Here is a 25,967-nt window from a genome sequence, read left to right on the forward strand (position 1 = left end):
GAAAGGCTTGCTAAAACAAAACACTAAGTACTAAGTTGGTACCAGAACCTCAGGCTTCTGATTCCTAGGGTCCAAAGTTTTTGGATACCTAAATGTTTAATTTTTTCTGTTTTAACCTTACAGACAGAACTCATTCTCCAGAGCCTTGGTCAACACAGAAAAATAGTCATGATGCTGAGACCCTAACCTCAAATTAACTAACTAGTCATCATGAAGATGCATGCTTAACAAACTTTCCACAATAATTTGTTGGCTAAAATGCCACAACTACATTTGCAAAACAGATTTAAACCCTTATTTATCCTGTAAAATAATCATCCCCAGGTTTTGACTTACCTTTTTAAGTGCTGTGGGCCGTTTTAGTTTTGCAATTTCCTTTTCTTTTCCTTTTTTTGCTTTAGAGGAAGTAATGTCCAAAGAATTAAAGGATGTCAAACAGGGCTGACTTTTGGTTAAAGGTTTTCTGTTAGTAGAGTCTTTAGTGTGGAAAGAAGCTGCAGTGACCACTAAAACCAAACAAGAACATTAGTTTTACTCTTATGGCCAACTCCACACACTTTCAAAATTTCTAATGATAAACGTCTAAGAACAAGAACATCCTCTTCTTGTGGAAAACTGACATCATAATAGCAGAAGCAGTATATGGCCGTGCAATGTCCCTCAGATACAGCTCCAAAGAACCATTCTATCTCTGAAATTTCAAAACTCTGTACCTCTTCTTATTGCTAATGAATCTAAGAATGACCCTTATATAAGGTAAGTACTGTCACTCCTCATTTCAGCCTGTCGGTAAAAAATGATGCTTATCCCTCTCAGCTGTGTTCTTCAGGACTAGTCAAGCAATTCGTTTATGCCTGATTGATACCCTCATTCTCCAGTGTATACCGCCCATCCTTCAGTAAACCTTGCCTCTATTAATCATCTCAATCCTCTCACTCTAGCAGAAAAGCTTTCCTGTTACTTCCCTGAGCAGATGCTTTCCAATATAAGCTTTTAAGCCACCTGAGAGGAGGTGGCAGGCAACCTTACTCCCACTCAAGGCTCACCAACCACTTCTGCTAGTAATCCCATCTCTGGATTAATTCCTCAAGGATTTTGCTTTATCCCTTTCCCCTTTAATCTTTCAAGTTCTTCCCTAACTTCCCAGAAGAAGTTAAAATCTCCTCTACATGAAAGGATGAAAAAAGGCAGGCAAACCAACAAAACCTCTCCCCTGAATGGCTTCTAAGGCACCATCAACTCCCTCTCTCTTTCTGTAACTTCCAAATAGTCGGCTTTCCCATTACTTTTCAAATCATTATAATCTGGCCCCTGCCTTACCCACTTTCTTGAAACTGCTATTGCCAAGATCACATATAATTTTACAATCACCAAATCTAATTCTGAGTCTTTGCTCTACTCTAGTTTTTTTCTTTTTAGCATGTGTTACCAAAGACCATATCCTTCCTCTTTCTGAAAATTCTATCCTCATCTTCTGTTACATTCCATTCTATTTTTCTTACTTTTTCTCAAACCTGTTTTTCTGGTTCTTTTTCCTTCTGTGTTTTAAGTCTGAGTGTTCTACATCTTTTATCCTAATTTTTCTCTCCCCTGACAATCTTATATATTTCCAATTACAACAATCATCCCTATTTGAAATTTATTGACTTCTAACCTGAACTGCATATACCTAACTATGTTAAATAGGAACCACCAAGATGTCCCTAACTAACATTTCAAATACAACAGGACCAGAGTCTGTTCTTCCCAAGAAAATTCTTATTCCATGATCCTTAGTCTATTTGGAATCATCATATCCCATACCACCAACACAATGTTCTAAGTCAGAGAGCCTGGAGTCATCTTTGACTTGTTGCCACATTCCATCAATTAAAAAATCCTATTAACTTTCTTAAAATCCTTTACATCTCTGCCATAGTCCTATCCTTCTTTTGGACTTCCCAAGAAAGCTGATTTCTTTGTAATCAACCCTTACCAATTTAAACATGGTGACAGGTTAGAGGTTAACCTCATTTCTATCTGTCAAGAACTTTACTCTCCCTTCAAAGTCCAGTTCAAATCACATATGAAGTCATTTATAACATCTTCCCCATATGGCCCTGTTGACATAAATCACTCTTTCTTTTATAAGTTCATTAAACTTTGCTAGCACCTTTCCTGAAGCACTGCTTTTTATGAGCTATGTGTTTATATGTTTCTGACTACACTATAAATCTTCTTGACCACAGACATAGCTTAATCATATCTGTAATTCCACAGTTCCTGACACCATGCTTTGCTTGTATATAATTACATTTGTATATATTAACATGTGTTAAATGAATCAAAGTTGTAATATAATAAGCCACTTGAAATATCACAGACTGATAGTCTTTTCCCCTAAATAATCAGTTACACGTTACTAAGCACTTTACATGTATCATCCCATTTACTCCCTCAAAACAATCCTGAAGCAGGTACTGTATTATCTCTATTTTAATGAGGAAATTGAAACACAAGAAGATTAAATAACTCGCCAAGGAAATACATGGAAGAACAGGATCCAGGAGATAGTTCAAATCCAAAGCCCCCCCATGCAGCCCCTAGACCACACTGACCCCAAACACTGCTAACTCTCAGTTCCATTTCCCAGGCTCCTTTACTCTTAGTAAGATGTTACTACCACTCTCCTCATCTCAACAGCATGTAACTCTAAAGCCTAGGATGTACTCAATGTTATTTTTACTAACAGTTACTCTAAGCTAAGGTTCATACCGGATGGGTAATTAACTATAGGTTTAAACCTTTTGCATACACAATTAAAGTTATAAACTGTTATTTATCTTTTTGTTTAAAAACAGTAGATCCTTTATATAGGAACGAAAGAAAACAGAAAATTCAATTCTGCCTCTCAACATCAGTGCTTTTTATTGGTGCCTTTCTCTTTCCTTTATCTTATTCCTCATCCTCTAAAACAAAGACTATGAAAACAAATGAGGGAGCACTTCAAAGCTGCTGAGCCTAACTCTGATGAGGTTTGTTAAAAAGAACTGTTTCAGGAGAAAGCAAGATCATTTTCTCCCTCCTTCCCACTCTCTTTCCTTCACAAACACACAAAATTTGATCAGAACTCCTAGGTTTCCCATTTGGTTTTAAATTGGATAATTTAACAGTTATAGAGCCTTACTGCTCTATAACTTACTTGTGGCCCTTACTGCTACCTTCAAAGCTGGTCAATGATATGTACCAACTGACAAATCTGAACAGAGATCCAGAGGGCCTGAGGGAACACACCATACTGATGTCTGAGGGAAGAGAGTTCCAGGTAAGAGCAAGCCTTAAGAACTGCGCTAGAAGCACATTAGAAGTGTCTGTGGAACAGCAAGGGGCTAACTGGCTAAAGCAGTGTGTGCCAAGGGAGAATGGTGAGGAGGGCCAAAAGGTGACAGGGTCAGCTGAGATATGACTTAGAACTCCAGCTTCACTCCAAGTGAGATGAGTTGCTGGAGAGTTTTGAACTTATATTTGAAGAAGATCACTCCTTTAAAGATAGACTGGGGGTTAGGGTGAATGAAAGGTAGGTAACAGTGTGGCAGGAGAGGAGCTGCTGAGTAATTAGACTCTGGATTTTTTTTTTTTTAGGTATATATAATTTAGATTAACAATATCCAAAATATATTACCAAAGTGAAATAACATATTGCTCAGATGAATGATATTACCTGTATATGACAGAGGTCTGGTGTTAGTAATTTGCCGTGCTTTCATGGCTTGCTGTTGCTTTTCCAGAGCTGCTAACATATCCCCCAAATCTAGCTGCACAGGTGTTTTATTCTTTTTTCCAGCTGCCTTTGATAAAGCTTCCTGCAAGATAAATATGAAAACATTTTTGTTATAGTATGAAAATGTGACAATTTAAGGGAATTCCCTGGCAGTCCAGTGGTCTGCCAGGACTCCACGCTTTCACTGTGGAGGGTGTGGGTTCAATTCCTGGTCAGGGAACTAAGATCCTGCAAGCCATGTGATAAGGTAAAAAAAAAAGTGGCAATTTAAGATAATTATATTTGTCACTCTTCCATCCACCCTCTCCCCCAAACCTACCAAATAAACTACCATATATATTCATAAAAATGAATACATACCTGTAGTTTTTTTTGCTCCATACTTATTTCTGAATATTCTTGAGCGGTGGCAAGGGCTGCTGCTAAAGCTTTCTTCTTTTGACTTTTTGCACGTTTAGGAACTGAGGTTGTAATGGGAATTGGAGTCTGAACTATATTGATTGGTGAGTTTTCTGGTAAATCATCCAACTATGATAACCAGAGAAAACCATTTTTTAGTGATTCCGTAACAATCTAATCATAAGGAAAGACAATCTAGAATGTGAGAAGTTCTACAGTATAACTAGGCTAGACTGTTCAAAAGATTCAGTGTCATAAAGAACAGAGTGAGGTGGTAGAACCATTCTAGACTAGGAGACTGGAAAATGATAGCGACAAAACAGCATACTGCAGTAGGTGATATAAGCGTCTGGATTCTGTACTAAAAACAAAAGCACTCCAAAGTAAAGTTTTACAACAATTGGGGAAATTTTAGCAGGGACTGTATGTTGCATGATGTCATTTAATAAATGGTATTTACTTCTCTGAAATGGAACTATGGATTTCAAAGGACAGTGTCTGTTCTGGCTACACTGAAAATACTAAATCAGTACTAAATACAGCATTTCTTCAATACCATCTGCCCAAGTCTTTATACTTCCCTGTAGTCTTTCTTTCCAACACAATCATGGCTCACAAGACATTCATACATTTTACTTATCTTTTTTAAAAGTCACTTACTACTTTTGAAGAAAGTTTCTGTTGCATATTCTCATCTTTAGCATTTCCATTCTCACTTAGTTCTCGAAATCCATCTTCATCCTGAAACAGTTCCACATTTTAAGTAAAAACATAGTCCAAAGCAATAAATTCCTAAGAACAACCTTTTATAATGCTTGAGAGTAATGAGAAATGGGGACGTAATCAACTCAAGTAATTAACTCAGTATTGAACTATTTTAAGTGAGTCTTAAAAAGGAAGTCTCATTTCTCACAGGCTAACACAAAGCTAATTTAATTATTCAAGGATGAGGACATATCCACACATCCATCCTTTGGATTTCTGTATCTATAACTCCATTTTTATTAATAATTCTACCCAAGGTAGTACCCAAGGTAAATAAAAAGAAATTCAAAAAGGATTTTTATCACATTTCACATAATTTGGATTTTAAAGAAATGGCTTAATATGAATTTCATTAATACATTCCCTGTCCCACTGCTACATATACCTAGAAATAAGATTAAAAGTTAAAAAATAAAAATAAATTCCCTATTCAGAGTAATTTCTTAACCAGTATCCTCCTTTACATTGAAAATTATCTAATATCTTTAAATATAACTATGGAATGAATCATGATTAAGTGTAAATAAAAAATCTGCCACAGGTACCATTCTTGATACAATACTTCAGATGCACTCTCAAGTCCTTTAGGGCAATTATCAAGTTTATGCAACATATTACTGATCTCTAGCCTCTGGCTTCCAGTATATTTAAAATGCAACTATTAAGCCATTTTATAGAAACTATGTTAACAAAAATGAGTTATTCAAGTGAGTTACCTGGGATGTTGTTCATCATCTTGACACAAACTCTACTCATTCTTTAAAACCTATTCCAAACGCTAACCCTATCCTGCCTCAAACCCAAAACTTACTACTCCTTTCAACTCTAACCACACCTAAGAATTACCAGGTGTGTACATGCCTACATTGCTCTTTACACAGTAATCTCCCTAAGGCTGGTGTGCTTCTTCATTTTAACGCACCAGGCAGAGCACCTTACTAAATACATAACAGGCCTCCAATGAGTGCCAGTTAGATGAATAAGTAATAAAAACACTGCCATTACAATATAAAGCGTCTGCCTATCAGAGAAAGTAAAACAGCCTTTTATCTTCCTTCTCAAGACTCCCCTGACTAGCAGTACAAATTAACCAGATTTAACTATTTTCAAATTTGAAAGCCTTAACAAAAGAGACTCAACACTGATAATTAAAGATGGGTAGAAGATTCATATTAGGTGAAATTTATATAAAATTAAGTTCTATCTCTGCATGTTACTTCAAAATGATGACTATTCATGACAAAAATTTAAAAATTAACATTAATAAAGCTAATGTTTAGGCTAACTGTATATAACGAAGAAAAAAACGTGAGTCAATACTTCTAGGTAACTTACAATCTAACAGCAGTGATGGGCTAAGACATAAAAAGGTACTTATCATAATGTAATAAAAATTAATTTCTGAATGGGAACATTTACTATAACAATTTAGTTTGAAATAAGTACCTCAAAATATAAAGACTCAGAATTTGGGTCGCCTCTGTGAGACTGGCTGGGATTTAACTGCTTATTATCTTGTCTCTTTTGCAAATTTTGTCTTCTTTCTGAGGAAGTACTATGTCCTCGGCATCTGAATCCAACCTAAATAAACCCCAAAGGAGGGGGAAAATGTATTAAGTAAAATGTTTTACTGAAGTATAACATACAGAAATGTACCCAAAAGTATACAACTAAATGAATTTTCATAAAGTGCATATTTATTATAAAAGGTCAAAACTTTGATAAATGAGGTAAATATAATGAAAACACAAAACTGTAATAATTAGTGCATGTTACTCGCCACCATAGAGTTTTGCCAAGAAAATGCACTGGTCATAGCAAACACCCTCTTCCAACAACACAAGAGAAGGCTCTACACATGGACATCACCAGATGGTCAACACCGAAATCAGATTGATTCTATTCTTTGCAGCCAAAGACAGAGAAGCTCCATACAGTCAACAATAACAAGACCAGGAGCTGACTGTGGCTCAGATCATGAACTCCTTATTACCAAATTCAGACTGAAATTGAAGAAAGTAGGGGAAACCACTAGACCATTCAGGTATGACCTAAATAAAATCCCTTATGATTATACAGTGGAAGTGAGAAATAGATTTAAGGGCCTAGATCTGATAGGTAGAGTGCCTGATGAACTATGGATGGAGGTTCGTGACACTGTACAGGAGACAGGGATCAAGACCATAACCATGGAAAAGAAATGCAAAAAAGCAAAATGGCTGTCTGGGGAGGCCTTACAAATAGCTGTGAAAAGAAGAGAAGCGAAAAGCAAAGGAGAAAAGGAAAGATATAAGCATCTGAATGCAGAGTTCCAAAGAATAGCAAGAAGAGATAAGAAAGCCTTCCTCAGCGATCAATGCAAAGAAACAGAGGAAAACAACAGAATGGGAGATCTCTTCTATAGAGATCTCTTCAAGAAAAGCAGAGATACCAAGGGAACATTTCATGCAAAGATGGGCTCAATAAAGGACAGAAATGGTATGGATCTAACAGAAGCAGAAGATATTAAGAAGAGGTGGCAAGAATACACAGAAGAACTGTACAAAAAAGATCTTCATGACCCAGATAATCACGATGGTGTGATCACTCACCTAGAGCCAGACATCCTGAAATGTGAAGTCAAGTGGGCCTTAGAAAGCATCACTACAAACAAAGCTAGTGGAGGTGATGGAATTCCAGTTGAGCTATTCCAAATCCTGAAAGATGATGCTGTGAAAGTGCTGCACTCAATATGCCAGCAAATCTGGAAAACTCAGCAGTGGCCACAGGACTGGAAAAGCTCAGTTTTCATTCCAATCCCAAAGAAAGGCAATGCCAAAGAATGCTCAAACTACCGCACAATTGCACTCATCTCACATGCTAGTAAGGTAATACTCAAAATTCTCCAAACCAGGCTTCAGCAATACGTGAACCGTGAACATCCTGATGTTCAAGCTGGTTTTAGAAAAGGCAGAGGAACCAGAGATCAAATTGCCAACATCTGCTGGATCATGGAAAAAGTAAGACAGTTGCAGAAAAACATCTATTTCTGCTTTCTTGACTATGCCAAAGCCTTTGACTGTGTGGATCACGATAAACTGTGGAAAATTCTGAAAGAGATGGGAATAACAGACCACCTGACCTGCCTCTGGAGAAGCCTGTATGCAGGTCAGGAAGCAACAGTTAGAACTGGACATGGAAAAACAGACTGGTTCCAAATAGGAAAAGAAGTATGTCAAGGCTGTATATTGTCACCCTGCTTATTTAACTTATATGCAGAGTACATCATGAGAAACGCTGGACTGGAAGAAACACAAGCTGGAATCAAGATTGCCCGGAGAAATATCAATAACCTCAGATATGCAGATGACACCACCCTTATGGCAGAAAGTGAAGAGGAACTCAAAAGCCTCTTGATGAAAGTGAAAGTGGAGAGTGAAAAAGTTGGCTTAAAGCTCAACATTCAGAAAACGAAGATCATGGCATCCGGTCCCATCACTTCATGGCAAATAGACGGGGAAACAGTGGAAACAGTGTCAGACTTTACTTTTTTGGGCTCCAAAATCACTGCAGATGGTGACTGCAGCCATGAAATTAAAAGACGCTTACTCCTTGGAAGGAAAGTTATGACCAACCTAGACAGCATATTCAAAAGCAGAGACATTACTTTGCCAACAAAGGTCCATCTAGTCAAGGCTATAGTTTTTCCAGTGGTCATGTATGGATGTGAGAGTTGGACTGTGAAGAAGGCTGAGTGCCGAAGAATTGATGCTTTTGAACTGTGGTGTTGGAGACGACTCTTGAGAGTCCCTTGGACTGCAAGGATATCCAACCAGTCCATTCTGAAGGAGATCAGCCCTGGGATTTCTTTGGAGGGAATGATGCTGAAGCTGAAACTCCAGTACTTTGGCCACCTCATGAGAAGAGTTGACCCATTGGAAAAGACTCTGACGCTGGGAGGGATTGGGGGCAGGAGGAGAAAGGGACGACAGAGGATGAGATGGCTGGATGGCATCTCTGACTCAATGGACTTTGAGTCTGAGTGATCTCCGGGAGTTGGTGATGGACAGGGAGGCGTGGCGTGCTGCGATTCACAGGGTCGCGAGAGTCGGACACGACTAAGCGACTGAACTGAACTGAACTGAACTCCCCCCCATGCATGAACACTTATATTGGCTTTATTTGTAATACCAAAAACAAGAAACATCCCAGATGTCCTTCATTAAGAGTATAAACTCATTGTGGTATATTCACCCTATAAAACAGTGGACAATCATAAAAACAAACTACTGATATAACTAACAATCTGTAGGAATCTCCAGAAAACCACACTAGTGAAAAAAGTCAATCCTAAAAAGACTGTATCGGTTTATGTATACAGCATTCTTGAAATGACACAATCATAAAATGAGGAAACAGATTAGTAGATTCACATTAGTGGATTCTAGAGTTTAAGGAGAAGCTGGTGAGTAAAGGAAGGGAGTCTGGCTATAAAAGAGTGACATAAGGGATCCCTGTAGTAATGGATCTGTTTTGAATCCTGACTACATTGATGTCAATATCGGGGTTGTGACATTGCACTATAGTTTTGAATGATGTTACCATTGAGAGAAACTATGCATTATCTTTTTATAAAAAACTATTTTATTTTAGATCTTTTAATCAGCAGCTTTCATATTTTTTAATCCTAATAAATATTAAAAATTTTAAATGTTTATAAGAAAACAGATTTAAGAGAATAAAAATTTCAGTCACTTAAATTATTATCCTATTAATACATCTGCAAACTGTTCAACTGTCATACAAAGAACATAAGAGTAAGAAAAAGCATTATCTTAAGACAATTAAGTTCCCTCTCTTAAGTACCCAATGCAACTTATATGAAATGCCCTTCTTAACCAGGACACTTTAGAGTGATGAGAAAAGTACAGTGTTCTTTACCAGTTACTCAAGAATCCTAATAATAAACAGAACCTGAAGTGGACCTGGACTGCAGGTGCTGGTATACAGGCTTTGGATATGAAATCAAAAATATGCACAAAAAGCCCTAGAAGCACCTGGCAGTTCTCATGCTAACCAACTGGTCTAAAAAGACTTGCCGATAAGAAACAGAATTTTTACACTCTCTTGGGAAGTAGGTTGTATAGCAGAACTATAAGCTAGAGCACAGTCATACAGTAAATGTAATTCTTCCTTAGAGGATCTATTGTGAAAACTGGGCTACTTCCTATAACCTATAAGCACCTGTGAAGAAACTAGATAATTTTCCAAGGACCCAACAGATTTTTGGTTTTAAATATTTACTTCATCTTAAAACAGCCTCATGAACATGGATAGGGAGACGGATAGAAAAATACACCATGTGATGAAGCCAATTTTAGAAAAATCTTTGATAGTAGCTAGCAATGAATGTTCTCTATAAAATTATTTCAACTTTAATGTCTGTTTAAAAATTTTCATGATACAGTTTTTTTTTAATTGGTTCATGAAAAGAAGCTCACACAAGGATGGCAAAACAAACACAATTTACAATGTCCAGGTACCAAAGAAACGACTTAATTCACATAAATTATTCACACTGAAATGAGTACTATCAAGCCCCAACATAGGGATGAATAGGAAGCAAGAGAATAATTCTTGAGTAAAATCTTCATTCCTTTGTACAGTCACTATCACAAAAAAGTAAATGTAACTCTACCTTCCAAACAGCATTACCTCAATGTTAGCCTTCTTGTAAACCACAGTTAATATATAATGTTGTTACAAACACAAAAACAATTCTTTTAAAAAATAAATGCAACTTAATTCTTGGAGACAAAGTTTGAGGATTAAATTAAAATCCCCAACTAATGGTTCCAACAAAGTTCATGGGGATCAAATATGCAAGTATTTCAATTACCTCCTGAAATGAACCTTTGTTTTTTTAAGTTCTTCTAAAAGAGTTTTGTTAACAGAGACTGGGCATACAGAACATAACAAAGCAGAAATAACAAATACATATTAAGATTCTTAAATGACTAGCATAAAATTAATATATAAAGATTTAAGTTTTCATTCTCCATTTACATAACAAAAACACTAAGAATTAACATATGAGGAATATGTACAAATTTGTTTTCAGAAAACTATACAATACTTCTAAAGAACACAAAAAGGTGACTCAAAAAGAGAATGACGTATTTTTTTTCTAGAAAGATGCCACATCATAAAGGATGTCCATTCTCCTTAAGTTGATAGATTAATTTAACAACCAAACAACAAAACAGAAAATCCAGAAACAAGATTTCAAAATATATGGAAATTTCATAGGTGATAAAGGTGGCTATCTCAAATAGATGAAGTAATGAACTTGTCAATTCACAGTGGTGGGAGATTTGGGTAGCCACATGAAAAACACAAAATAAGACCCATTTCTCACAACATCCACTAAGACAAACTCTAAATGGAATAAAGATTTAAATGTAAAAAACACAAGAGCATAAACACATTGGAGGAAATCAGACAAATTTCTTTATAAAAAATCAACTTCTTAACAGTATTTAAAACAAACTTGTGCATGGCAATTATTAAGCAAAGTCAAAAATAAAAATGAAAATCTAGTAAAATATATGCAACTCATATAACAGACTAAAGGCTCTTAAAATTTCTTTAAATTTGGTAACAGCCTGATCAAACTGATTTAAAAATGTACAAAAACAGAGAAAAAGGTCAAAACACAATAAATGGGCAAAGAACATAACAAGTTCACAGAAAAGTACAAATGGTCCTTAAACATATGGAAAGATGCTCAACTACATGAATACACTATTTCTCCTAACTGGCACAAATGCAAAATCTTGAAAACACATGGTTTCTGAGGCTCTATGGAAATAAGCACTCTCCACATGACTGTTAAGAATGCAAACTGGCACAATCTGGTGCTATCTACCAAGTAACAGAGGTGATTTCACCTTTTCACTCAGCAATACTTATCCAGGAATATACTTTACTGCTCTACACACAGATTTCAAAATAGCACTGTAGCATATCCACAATAGCAATAGTTTATAAACAATTAAAGTGTCCATCAACAGGACTCCAGAAAATAACAAGGATGCATCAACATGTGGTGCTGGTGCTGGTGGTTCAGTCGCTCAGTCGTGTCCAACTCTGTGACCCCATGGACTGTAGCCAGCCAGGCTCCTCTGTCCATGAGATTTTCCAGGCAAGAATACTGGAGGGGGTTGCCATTTCCTTCTCCAGGGGATCTTCCCGACCCAGGAATCGAACCCAGGTCTCCTGCACTGCAGGCAGATTCTTTCCCAACTGAGTTACAAAGGAAGCCCCAACAACATTAGGAGTTGAATTAAAAAAAAAAAAGTGCAGAAACCCTCTGAGTAAATAATACAGCAATATCTCTAACAAAATATCTATCTACTTTGTTAAAAGATGTGAACAGAGCACAGAACAGAATGAATAAAACTTGAGATACATACTTATATTTTTTACTTATAATGACATGGAGAAACTCTGGGCAAATATACAGGTACAGGTAAGAGGAGAACACATGTGGAGACAGGATGCAAATGAGACTGTTGTATAACCTTTTTCATACATTTTTTTCAACCTATTCACAAAATAAAACCATTTTTATTTTATTCAAAAAATAAAACTTAAATTTTTAGACTATCGTTTACAATTAAGGCTACAGCAGAGTATAGGAAAAAACCTGCTGTTTCAAATGTTAAGACACTGGTAAAAGTATTAAAAAATCATGTCACTGTTCAGTAGTTAAAACCACACAGTACAGGTGTACAAATCTAATAATAAATGGGGAAAAAGCTCAAAAACAGAACCTAAAACATAAGAGATTAGCAGGTGACTAAAAGAGTAAATCAGAAAAAAATTAATATATTACAACATTAAGATAACTGGTTAACTACTGTGAAAACTGACATCATTATGTTGCACCACGCTTCAAAAGAAAACCTTGGATAAAAAAGTTTTGAAAACATTACACTGTAAAAAAGTAGCAGAAAATACAAATGAATATTTCAGTTCAGTTCAGTCGCTCAGTCGTGTCCGACTCTTTGCGACCCCATGAATCGCAGCACGCCAGGCCTCCCTATCCATCACCAACTCCCGGAATTCACTCAGACTCACGTCCATACATTTCTAAAAGGCTTTTTAACCCTTAAAACAATCAGAAATTGGAAAGGGAAAATATTTTGACTTAAAAGAAAAAAGATTCTGCCTATCAAAAAGGCAAACAACTGCACACTTAAGAAAAGTACAACAAAGCCTCAGAAGTAGAAAAGAAAACACATTGTTCAACATCTGGCTCCAGTTCTTTTGGAATGAAGAGATACAAAATAAACAAATGTTTATGCAGTTCCATAATTTTCTGTTTTGTGTTTTTTCACCATTCTCATTAGCTTTGAGGCAGAGGTAAAATATTTTTCTGTATCAGTATTATTTACTCTCTAGTGGACTACTGATACCAAAAGTACCAATGCTGAGACTGCAAGCTTGGCAGGTCTAGCAGTTACAATTTCAAGATAAAATTTTAGTACTTGACCAAACATTCCACAGATTTTGTTTATCTAATCTATATAAACAATTCTTGTTTCAGCTCTTTTTGATCAAATAAAGCTAGACTGCTTCACAAGCCTGCCACAAACAACAATGACTCATTTTTGCAATAACTGTAGGCAAGAGAGCACTATTCTACTTGTTTTCCTGACAGCATAATTAATGCTAGGGAACTTCATTTCAGGGAGGCAAAGGCACAGGCAAGTCTTTGGTTTATTCAATCCATTATTAACTTACTTCTATTTCAGTTCATCTAGATCTACTCATATGGTAACTTTAATTCCCATTAACAAGATTTAAGAAATCCAGGAATGCTATCTAAAAATTTAAAAAGGAAAAATACTGACCAACCAACGCCTCCCTGATTTCAGAGACAACCAATGCAGGAAGATAGTTATTGGAAGCCTGTGGCTGTATATAACTTGCTCTGCTGTACTTCAGCTAAATCTTGCTCCCCAAACCCAGGAAGCTACCCAGTCTGGCCACATTATAGCACGAGGTTGCCCTCACCGTGGTACTGCAACAAGCACCAAGCATGGTTTTGGTATTTATAGTCAAGTAAAGACATGGACAAGGCTGCAGTCCTGAAGGTCTAAAAAAAAAATTAATATGCTTTATGTTTTTTTATATAGATAGGAAAAAGTCACAGAAGATGAAGCAGGACTGTACTCTTTTTTTAAGTTATAAAATATCCAAATACATTTCTTACATAGAGAGAAGTAGAAAATGGTACAATATATATCCAATCTATTCAACATGTTACCATTTTGTTTCATTATTTAAATAATAGTTTTATTCCCTAAACCACTTCAAAATTACAGATTACCATGTTAAACACAACATGCATGCCAAAAATTAAGGACACTGCTCTTCAAAGCCACAATTTATAATAATTCATCTCACACCTATTTCTCCAACCTAATCCAAATTACCTGTGAATTATTTCTTTGTTCAGTCTGCCTTCCACCTCTAGAAAATGTCTGATTTTTTTCCATCCAAGGTTTTTTCTGAGTTGCCTGGCAAGTTACATTAGACCAATTTACACCACCTATAATAAATGAGATTTTAAAATATAATTTAATTATAAAGATACCAAAACTTAAAGTGCCCCCTAACATCATGTGTTGAAACTCAGTCATTCTAAATGTAACAGTGGAAAATTTCCATAAACTTTAAGTGGCATTCCAGGTCTTGGTAATGTTAAGTGTCAACTTGCAGAATACCTCCAGCTGACATTTTCCCAACTTCATCAACAAAACCATACTTTCAAATTAACTTGCATTTCTTTGGAAGACTTCTAATTTTTTTTTGCAGCATCAGCAAGCTTCATGCTCAAAAGCAAAACTTTGACATGGACAGAGAAGAAAATAGAGCAAAAACACTATGCAGAAAATAAGTACCTGCACATATAGATGAGTCCACATGCTAAAAATAGAAACAAACAAAAAAAAAGACAATTATTTTCTGCTTAAGAGTAAACACCATATACCTTGTAAACATTTCACAATTTCATCTACTGTGAAGCACGCTTATTATAATCTTAGAAAAAATTCTTCTGCATAAGTATTTTTATATTAATAGTAAAACATACAAAACACATTTTTAACCATCATATTATAGAACTATTAATGAAAATAGATACTTCAGCTTTAGGCGAAGACACAAAGAACTGACACAGACGACAGGTGAGAAGATCAAGAAGCGCCACCTACGCTGAGGGAGCCAGCGTCGGGGCCTCTCGGGGCCCCCGCGGCAGGCTGCTGGCTGGCGCTGTGTTTGGGGCTGCAGTAGCCACTGTCACTGTCAATGTCGGCCTCACTAGCTCCCTGCTCACTAGAGGACTCGGCAGTTGGGTGGGAGGCTCTTCTCCTCCTGCCTTTGGCCTTCCAGAGCACTGCGGCAGAGCTCTCGGAGAGAGATTTGTTTGCGATGTCTGATGGGAAATCTGTAAGGCAAGGAAAGTGTGACAGCTCCTCTTGAGGAACAAGCTGACCAATTCTTTTAAATTATCATTAAAATTGTTAAGAAAAGAACAATATCTAACTTTGTAAACAAAGAAAACAGGTGTGAAACTTTCTGAAAAGATCGGCAAAAGATGCTCCTGACAAGTTGCTTTATATCATGTATTTATTATGAACAGAGTATCTGCGTAACTATGTGTGTATTTAATATTATATAATTAAAACAAACCACTATCATCCGTTTAAACATCACCAATCCTTTGAAGTCCACTGCATGCTTCCTCCACCACTTATTCTCTTCCTCCCTCAGGGGCTATTCGGAATTGTGTTTATCACTCCTTCACTTTTTAAAATAGATTTACTCTGGACTTCTATATTTCCAAACCATAAACTATGTACTTTTGCAATTCTACCTTTATAAAAATGGAATTACATGTCCACATTCTTCTGTGACTTGCTTCCCCCTGCCGCTGCTCTCTCCCTCAAATGTTGATTGGTTTTGAGATTCTGATGCATGTGGCTGTAATTCATTAAGGTCACTGAAATCTAGAATGCCTGTGTATGAATATACCAGAGTGCCTTTGTCCTCTGTAACACTGATGGGACACTTGGGTTGTTCTGGGGTTTTGCTCTCAACAACAGTACTTCTGTGAACATTCTTATATAGATGTAAGAGTATGTATGTGCGCACATGAACGTTTCTCTAATGTAAATATCGGTAGGCTTAGGGGTTACATGTAATGTTCAACTTTACCTGGTAATGCCGAATCATTTTTCAAAGGTGGTTAAAACAGTTTGCACTCTAAGAGCAGGATATAAATAACCCCGCTGGTGCACATATTCACCAAATTCTAGACACTGTCCTCTAGGCTTTAATTTCTCCCAACTGCTGGGTATAAAAAGATGGCTCATTGCAGATTTTAATTTGCATTTTCCTGCTTAATAATGAGGTTGAGAATAGCCATGTATGTTTTCCCCTCTGTGAAATACTTGTTAGTTTTGCTTTTGGATTGATTTCTGTCTATTTTTCTACTAAGTTGCCTATTTCTCATTTTTGTATTTCACAAATTGTAATTACAAGGCATTTTAAAAAACAAGACCTCTTACCAACTCCTCCCAATCCAGCACACCACTAAAATTCCCTTTACTACGTAATTTTTCCCACAACCCTTTTCTCACAATCACAATTTTTCTATATATAACTTTTATACAGAATCAATATAATTTTTAGTTGTGCTGTTTAATTATGTTCTTTGTTAATTATAATACATGAAGGTTCCATATTAGTTCACTGAGTGGATGTCCTGGGCACCTCTTTTGACTTGTTGCCTGTTACTGGACATTGAGAGGTTTTCAGTGGTTTTTTGTGTGCTGCTGCAGTATACACACCTTTAATCAAACAGTTCCTTTTCTTTCTGGGAGGAGATTCCATTTGGATACACTGTCCTCAGTAGGCCAACTGGGTCAAAACAAAGATTCCTATAGTTCTGCCAAAGTGTTTCAGCCCCCTGGCAGCACTGTATTCCAAGGGCCCTGAGTGCAAGGTGAGATCATTTTCTTACTGATTCTTATGAATTCTTCCTATGTCCTCATACTAACCCTTTCAGTTACATACATGGTAAAATCCTTTCCAAGATTTATGACTTGTTCCTTCATTCACTCTTTTTTTTTTTTCCTTTTGGCTGTGCTAAGTCTTTGCTGCTGCACGTGTGTGCTTTCTCTAGAGGTGGCTACTGGGAGCTGCTCTGCAGTTGCAGTGCTCAAACTTCACTGCAGCGGCTTGTCTTGTTGCGGAGCACAGGCTCTAGGGCGTGCAGGCTTCAGCTGTGGCTCGTGGCCTCAGTGGTTGCATTTCTAGGCTCTAGAGCACAGGCTCAAAAGTTGTGGCACAGGCTTAGTTGCTCTGTGCCATGCGGGATGTTCCTGGACAAGGGATTGAACTTGAGTTTCCTACATTGGCAGGCAGATTCTTTACCACTGAACCACCAGGGAAGCCCCTTCATTCACTCTTGATAAGGAGAAATTCTTAATTTTATAGTTTTCTCCATGCAATCATAAAGATATCTGCCTATATCTTCTTCTACATGAGGTTTTCTCATTTAAGTCCTTAATCCATCTGGAACAGATTTGCATGATATAAAAATTAATCAATCAATTAAATAACCAATTAAAAACATAAGATTTGCATGATGTATATGTTAAGGGTCTGTAATGCTCTCTCTGTCATTTTCCTTGTATATGTTTTCACATACATGGGTCTGTTTCTGGGACTCTGTTCTGTTTAATCTTTGTATACTGTATTTTATATATTTTTATATAAGCCTATAAAAAATAAATGGCTTAGTAGGTCTTGCTATCTAGAAGAAAAAATTCTTTTTTTAATACTTTTAAAAAATGCTTTTAATTAAAAAAATTTTTTTTAATAGCCACTGACCCACCAGGAAATTCCCAAGAGGAAATGTTCTTTTCCAGGGAAATCATGGCTCTTTTCAGATCAGTGCTCTTTTATCTTAGAAATTAGTTTGTCAAGTTCTCCAAAAATCCCCATTGGAATTTTGATCAGAAATGCACTGAATATGTAGATTAACAAAGGGAAAAATGCCACTTGCAACATCAAATCATCCTGAATGAGCGATTTAGGTTTTTTTAAAATGTCCTATAATAAAGTTAGTTTTCAGTATAAATGTCTTATACTTTGTCAGGTTTATCCCAGAAACTGTATTTTTGTTGCTATTGTAAATGATATATTTTCTTAAATTCTGATTGTTGGTGATAGTGATAGTGAAGTCGCTCAGTCGTGTCCGACTCTTTGCGACCCCATGGACAATAGCCAACCAAGCTCCTCCGTCCATGGGATTTTCCAGACAAGAATACTGGAGTGGGTTGCCATTTCCTTCTCCAGGGGATCTTCCCAACCCAGGAATCGAACCTAGGCCTCCCGCATGTGACGCTTTACCGTCTGAGCCACCAGGGAAGGCTGATTGTTGGTAATACACTATAATTAACTTCTGTGTGTTATTTCATACCTAGCCATCTTACTAAACTCTTTTAAATAATACAAGCTTGTGTTCAAGAGTAAAAATGTATTACAAATTCCTTAAACCATAATTTGCCTTCTACCTATAACTGACATCAATTCATCCTGATAAATTAAGAACAACCTGAAGAATAAGAATCCTGATAGAAGGTATAATCTTCTACTCAAATTATATCTTCATCTTTCCACTTTCTAATTCTTGAGATTCAGAAGGTTGTCCTTGTGGTCACTTAATGAGCAAACCAAAGACGTTAGAACAAATTTTTAAAGTAGTTCTTAGGGTTCAAAGCATGTAGAAATGGGTCACTGTGTCTAGGAACAACCAAAACATACAGAACTTTGTCATATATTACCTTATGGCTCTTTATCATAAACCATTCCAAGCATTCGTCAGTCTGTTAATCTTATCACCTCATGCCCTACAAACCATACAATGATTGTACTATCAGCAAGCTGTTTTTTGACTGATTTCCAGATATTTTCTTACTCCTAATGAACCTAAGGAATTGTCAAAGGATAACTGAACGGATGTCCAACAAAAAAGGTACAGTACAAATGAAAGAAAGTATGTACCATCTAATTCATTTCAAGTCAGACAGCATTTTTGTAAAAACTGTAAAGGGTAAAAAGCAAACATGCCTCTGAACAGATCTAGTCCTGAATCATCAATAAGGATTTTTAAATGACAATGAGTGAGAGAAGACAGCTACCTACTCTATAGCTATTAAGCTAATTATCAGGGCTACAAAATGAAATTTCACGTATAACTGGAAAACAGTGAGAATTTTAAAACTACTCATTAACTGTTACCTACTGTCAGGATAAAGCTTTTTACTTTAATGTTTACACAGTCCTCTAAAAACTTTTAAGAAAATGATATACAACTAGCCCCAAATTTTTACTTGTTTAAGGATACATGTTACCACTAATAGGTCTGGTTCAGATCTTATGCTAAAATATGGTACACGAAACTTGATAAGTTCTTCTACAAAGATATTTATAGAATGTTTTAAAAGGGATTTTAATCTAGTTATTAAAAAACATGAAAAATAAAATATGTACAATTCTAACTTCTAACAAAATGAGTCCCTCAAATTTCTACAATGTCTTCAAAATTCCATCTCTGATTTCTGAACTGCTTCACTACTGAAGGGGGATAAGGAAACCTCAAACTCTGCTCAAAATTATATAAGCCAGCACCCAAGTTGAAAGAACTTTAAGAACATGGGACTGTTTTATCTTTCCTAAAGAATTTCACAAAGTGGCGGGATAAACAGAAGACTGAAAGTCCAGAATCCTAAAAAGTGGTAGAGTCTACAATTACAAAGTCAATGCATGACAACAGATACAGACACAGAGAACAAACTTGAGGTTGCCGAAGTGTGTGGGGGGCAGGGGGCGGTGCTGGGGGAGGGGTGAATTGGGAGTTTGGGATTAGCAGATGCAAACTGTTATATATAGAATGGATAAACAACAAGGCCCTATAGAGGACAGAAAACTGTATTCAATATCCTATGATAAACCCTAATGGAAAAGAAAATGAAAAAGAATGTACTGTATATGTATGTATAAATGAAATCACTGCTTACAGCAGACATTAACACAATATGTAAATCAACTATATTTCAATAAAATAAAAAATATTTTAAAATCTATGATGTATATACATAAGAAAAATCTTGCCTTACCAGTTTGCTGTGAAGCATCTACCAGTAGCACAATTTTTGATCGATTATCGGGACCTGCTGCACTTGTCTCTTTCTGAATAGCTACATTTTTCACCAGTGGTCTTTTGCTTTTTATGTGCTGTTGTATAAGTTGTTGCTGATTGAAGTAAAAAAAAAAATTAAAATCTTATTCAATGTACTAATAAACATTATAAAATATATCAATACATCATTTAAAAATATACTTAAATGTAAGCTACAAATGAGTGACTCTCAATCCATGAGGAAACAGGGTTACTGTGTTAGGATTTCACTAAATTATCTACAGCCAATCATAGTAGGCTATATAATGTATTATATACACATTTATATACTACTTTTCAAATAACCATTAATACTATTATAATTAATGAGATATATTCATTTTAATTGTCATTTGCATTTTAAATTTTCTTAATAATAAATAATAAGAGTATAACCACATCAAGTAAGGGGTTATAAATTTTTATTTAAAAAGGCAGTATCAGTAAAAAGGGTGGTAACTTATCCAAAAGCTCAATTTTAGTTTCATGAGAGCAATGAAGTACAAAAGAAATTTCTACTTTAGAATTTAAAAAGAAAATATTAAAAAGCTGATCCTTTCCTTCATTTTTTAAAAATATGAGTATCCATCATTTAATAGCAATTTATACAAAAGAACTCCAAATTTAACTTCTTAGGTAACTTCTTAAAGTGCTGGAAATGTACTCTGAGAAATCATGTTACTTAAATACTTGAAAGTTATATACTATTGTCTATTTCCAATACTTATTTCTTTTCATTCCCAGATATCCCAAAAGGATTTCCCTTGACCCAGAAAGTTTCCATGGACAAAAACTAATAAGCTTTTCAAAGCAACTTCTACAGCTTGTTTGTATTTTAACCTGAAAAAAGTATGCCAGAAGACATCACAGACTTTTCACCGAAGAGGCTGGGCTAATGGAATCTAGGAATGCACGAACTCCTTGACAATAACAGACGTAAAAGGCATTTAATCACTCTGCTTTCCATTAGCTCAAAGTGCTAAGAAGAAATCTGGTTTTTCTTATTTGCTATGGTTTCAATAGAAAAATAATATTTTAGTTAAGAAACAGACACCTAGAATTAACCTTAAAACTCTCCTGTGATTTCAAGGCCTTTGTGTCTTTTTTTTTTTAACTTAGTCAAAAGGCTGGTGTTGACAAAGTCATTTCACATTTACCTTTAATTTTCTTTAGCCCTAGGAGACCCTGTGTTCATATAATAAAGCATTCTCTAAAAAACAAAGTGCTGTTCCTACTAAAAATTGACAGAATAGAAAACAATGAAGTTGAAGAGACTTAATGCATCACAATATTCTTTTCCATAATATCTCCTGCTTATTTCTGAAGACTGATGTACATTAGATGTACATTAGCCACTTAACATTGCTAGGAAAGGAGCCAAACTAATCCCTTACTAAAACTGTGTCACTATGCAATTTTTATCACTAAATTAAAATAATTTGGAAATATTTGTACATTATGCTTATGTAAACTCTCTAACTTGAAAATGACTGTTAATCATATCACCATTTAAAGAATGAGGAACAAAAGTAATGGAAAAAGTTATTTTTAAAATGCTATATCCTTAATTGTTTTTTAAAAAGTAAAACTCAGTAGTAAAAGCTAATCAATACAAGTAGCAAATTACTTACACTAACAACAGAAATATCAAACACAAAAGCCAATCAAATTTGGTCACTTACTTTTGGTACCATTGGTCCTCTATTATTATTTCTGTTTCGATGGCCAGACAATGGGAAGACCTGTCCAAGGTGATTTGGACGCTCAGTGCATTCTGTGGTTATAGTATTGACAGTATTTGCAGCCTGAAAAGTGTTGGAGTAAGGTGCAGGGAAAGGATGATAGAAACCCATGACTTGTGCACATGGTGCTGGCATCAGCTGATAATATGTATACTCTGTAGAAACAGGTGGCTGAGCAGATATAATGGGGTAAGCAAGGTATGGTCCAGCAGGGTTTGGATTAGGCTGTTGCCATCGTATATCATTGTTATATAATGGAAACTGTCTGTAAAACCAAATCAAAAAAGAACAAATCTATTGACATGCATGTCTGAAAATAATACAAAGCAAATTTTCAACTTATTTTAATAAAAGAAAATAACAGTATAAAATGTGCTAGGTTGTTCCCATTGTATCTGACTCTTTGTGACCCTATAGACCATAGCCTGTCAGGCTCCTCTGTCCATGGGATTCTCCAGGCAAAAATACTGGAGTGGGTTGCTGTGCCCTCCTCCAGGGGATCTTCCCAACTCAGGGATTGAACCTGCAACTCTGAAGTCTCCTGCATTAGCAGGCAGGTTCTTGACCACTAGTGCCAACTGTAGCCTCATAATAATTCTAAAAAAGAGATCATTTTTTTATCAATTTCCTTGCTATAATTAGTTTTTACGTATGTGTAATAACAATTTTAATTGACAGTATAAAGGAATTCAGGCTTCCCTGATGGCTCAGTGGTCAAGAATCTGCCTGCAGTGTAGGAGATCCAAGAGCTGTGGGTTTGATCTCTGGGTCAGGAAGATCCCCTGGAGTAGGAAACGGCAACTCACTCCAGTAGTCTTGTCTGAAAGTCTCATGGACAGACGAGCCTGGTGGGCTACAGTCCAAAGGGTCACAAAGAGTTAGACATGACTGTGTACACACACACACACACACAAAGAAATTTAACCTGACAGTTTACTGCATTTCAAAATTTAAAATGTACAGAGTATTCTTATTTGTAGCTCTCTCCCTCAGCCTCACAATATTTCTGCCTAAAAGTTAAACACCTATCTGCTGAATCTGCCAGTAATGGCAGTCCAAAGTTCCCATTCAATGGCAGCAACTAACTGTAACAGCCTTCTGCAAAAAGCAGGGTAACGTGATCATTGTATAAGGTGGTCTTTACAGTAGGTGACTTGATTATTCCACCTCCATTCTTTAATTCAGGCCAAGGGCCTCCTACTCCTTTCCAATATTCCCCTAACCACTTGGCCAAGTCCAGCTCTTTCCCTCGTGAAGATCTTTTTTGTATAGTTCCTCTGTGTATTCTTGCCACCTCTTCTTAATATCTTCTGCTTCTGTTAGGTCCATACCATTTCTGTCCTTTATCGAACCCATCTTTGCATGAAATGTTCCCTTGGTATCTCTAATTTTCTTGAAGAGATCTCTATGGAAGAGATCTCCCATTCTGTTGTTTTCCTCTATTTCTTTGCATTGATCGCTGAGGAAGGCTTTCTTATCTCTTCTTGCTATTCTTTGGAACTCTGCATTCAAATGCTTAGATCCTTCCTTTTCTCCTTTGCTTTTAGCTTCTCTTCTCTTCACAGCTATTTGTAAGGCCTCCCCAGACAGCCATTTTGCTTTTTTTGCATTTCTTTTCCATGGGGATGGTCTTGATCCCTGTTTCCTGTACAATGTCACGAACCTCTGTCCATAGTTCATCAGGCACTCTTATCTATCAGATCTAGTCCCTTAAATCTATTTCCCCTGACTCAATTGAGCAGAATCCTTTAGCTTCTACTGTGCCTAATCTCCCAAACTATTAAAGAGTTCTAGAGTATTAACTTGAATATTTAATACCTGAGAGAGTCATTTACTGACCATATATCTCATCTATCCAGAGTTTCTCAAAGAATGTGCCTGAACACACTAGTGTGACACAATGGTTAAACATGTGTAGAAATATTGACTTGCCTTAGCCCTCAGGGGTGGTTGGGCAAAGGCTAGAGTCCAGCTACCTCATCCATTTATCCTACAGTGCTAGAGAAGTACAATTTTAATGTGTGATATAATATGAAACACGCTGAAAGTACTTTCATACAGCAATAAAATGAACTACACCAATGAAGTGCTAATCATTCAGACAGTCTAAGCAGGGTTAGAAAGGCTATCGGGACTATCACAAGACACACCCTAACCACTAGGTCACACAGTATCCGAGCTGTAAGCATTTTGCTAAATCACTCTGTGACCATAGCACAGAAACTAAATTTAAACTACAATCAGAGTCTAGAGATATAATAAGCTAACTGGCCACAGAAGCTTCAAAGTTAAGGGCCATCCCTTGATATATTCTTCTTAGAACAGACTGTCTTGGCAATTAGGATTATATGTCTATCCTCAAAAAAAGGTTTTCTGTTTACCTCTTTCTGAATAATTCCTTCCTCCCGTTGTGTCAGTTTATTTCAAAAAAATTTCAATAACTTATTATAGGAGATACAAAGAATTCCATTTTCTCTTAGAAAGAATGAAAAAATAATAATAATCCATGCCAACAATTTTTAAATTTCTACATCATTTGGTTTCATTTACTCCTCTTAGAAAGTAGAGAAATAGTTAATACTTAAAAGTTACAAAAGGAAAAAGTTAAGACTTGTGCTTTGCAAACTTCTACATTTCCCTACCCCTTTCTTCCCCCACCAAAAGAAAATAATAATAAACAAATTACCTATTGGACTGGTTTTCTTGCACAAATGGATAACAGGTAATCAGGTAGCTGGGAATTGGAGTTGGTTCTACACCAGAAACATTTCCATTATCATTTGGGAGTGCCATAGGGATCATAAATGTATCAGGATTCTTCTTCTGGGGAATAAATGGTTCTACCTCAGCTGACAGCTTGACATTCTTCAAAGAGAAAGTGAAACACATTACTAACAAACAAGCAAAAACTTAAATAATACAAATTCACAACAATAAAACAATAAAAGAGACAGTCTTCTCAGTATTCACAAAACATTCAAAGGAAGAGCAAGGTCAAATTTTAAAAATTTAATCCGATTATGTTATTTAGACAAAGCCATCAACTGGATGAAAAACTTTATCAAAGGTTACTACATTTCAATGAAGTCATTTCTTACATAACCAAAGCTGTTAAAACAATCAAGAGTACAAGGAAGTCATACCTCGGAGTCCAAAAATAAAGCTGGTAGTAAAAAAACAAAACAAAACACAAACTCGCTCTTCAGACAAAACATTGTTTTTAAGTTAATTTTGTTAGTGGAAAAAATCACTGAACAGAGTTCTGAAGGATAACTACTCTATATTTGTTTGAATAGCCTAAAAAAGTTTATTTCTGTCCATTGCAGGAAATTAGATTAGTATGGTTAAATTAAAAGGAAGGATAATGTTTACAATAAATGAAAAAAACAACTTAGCACACAGGAGAAAAACTTTTGCTTCACAGTTAAATTGAGAAAAAAGTGAGCACTTCAGCTTTCCAGCAAACAAACCGAGGAAATAAGGTAATCCAGAATTCGTGCTCCATGTTAGTTTATTTTTATCTTCTCTTATAAATCTATAGAGGTTTAACAGACATAGTAAAGTACCATACTAAGGATGCACAAATTGGGGACAAAACTATAAAGAAAAGTAAAGAAGAGCCATGAACGTCAGGATAGGAATTACTCTCAGGAAAGAGGAAGCTGTGATTGGGAAGAGGCACCTGGCAGAGCTTCTGAGGCACCCAACAAAATCCTGTATCCTAACATGGGTGACACAAGGTCTTCATCCAATAACTCATTTAGCTGTACACTGGTTTTGTGCACTTTTCTTTCTGTGTTTGCTATATTTAACTAAAATTTTTAAGATTTTAGTATAAAATAATCTATAGGCACATTCTGTAAAAGGAGAATGTTAAAAAACCACAAATATCTCAAGGTGACTTGGGGGAAAAAAACCCACAAACATAACAATATTAAAAAATAAACACTTTGCGAAACCAGTGAGGGGAATGCAACCCAATATTTCAACAACTCAAATCAAC

At 36.0% G+C, this 25,967-nt stretch overlaps 1 protein-coding gene across 2 annotated transcripts in view; it reads right to left on the reverse strand.

Annotated features, from left to right (window-relative positions):
* SECISBP2L (SECIS binding protein 2 like) overlaps positions 1-25,967 on the reverse strand; it is a 58,548-nt gene that overhangs the window by 25,800 nt on the left and 6,781 nt on the right. The window contains exons 2-12 of one of the 2 annotated variants that reach the window (XM_006077810.4): positions 24,651-24,829; positions 21,905-22,229; positions 20,161-20,296; positions 15,187-15,419; positions 14,875-14,899; positions 14,407-14,522; positions 6,371-6,505; positions 4,820-4,900; positions 4,121-4,288; positions 3,701-3,842; positions 337-506 (exon numbers count right to left, since the gene is read on the reverse strand). In XM_006077810.4, the coding sequence (XP_006077872.4) occupies positions 337-506; positions 3,701-3,842; positions 4,121-4,288; positions 4,820-4,900; positions 6,371-6,505; positions 14,407-14,522; positions 14,875-14,899; positions 15,187-15,419; positions 20,161-20,296; positions 21,905-22,229; positions 24,651-24,829 (1,710 nt within the window). The remainder of the gene's footprint in view (positions 1-336; positions 507-3,700; positions 3,843-4,120; positions 4,289-4,819; positions 4,901-6,370; positions 6,506-14,406; positions 14,523-14,874; positions 14,900-15,186; positions 15,420-20,160; positions 20,297-21,904; positions 22,230-24,650; positions 24,830-25,967) is intronic. The other variant, XM_006077811.4, reaches the window with a different exon arrangement.

This window comes from Bubalus bubalis, chromosome 11, assembly GCF_019923935.1.
Source record: "Bubalus bubalis isolate 160015118507 breed Murrah chromosome 11, NDDB_SH_1, whole genome shotgun sequence".
Classification (NCBI taxonomy): domain Eukaryota; kingdom Metazoa; phylum Chordata; class Mammalia; order Artiodactyla; family Bovidae; genus Bubalus; species Bubalus bubalis.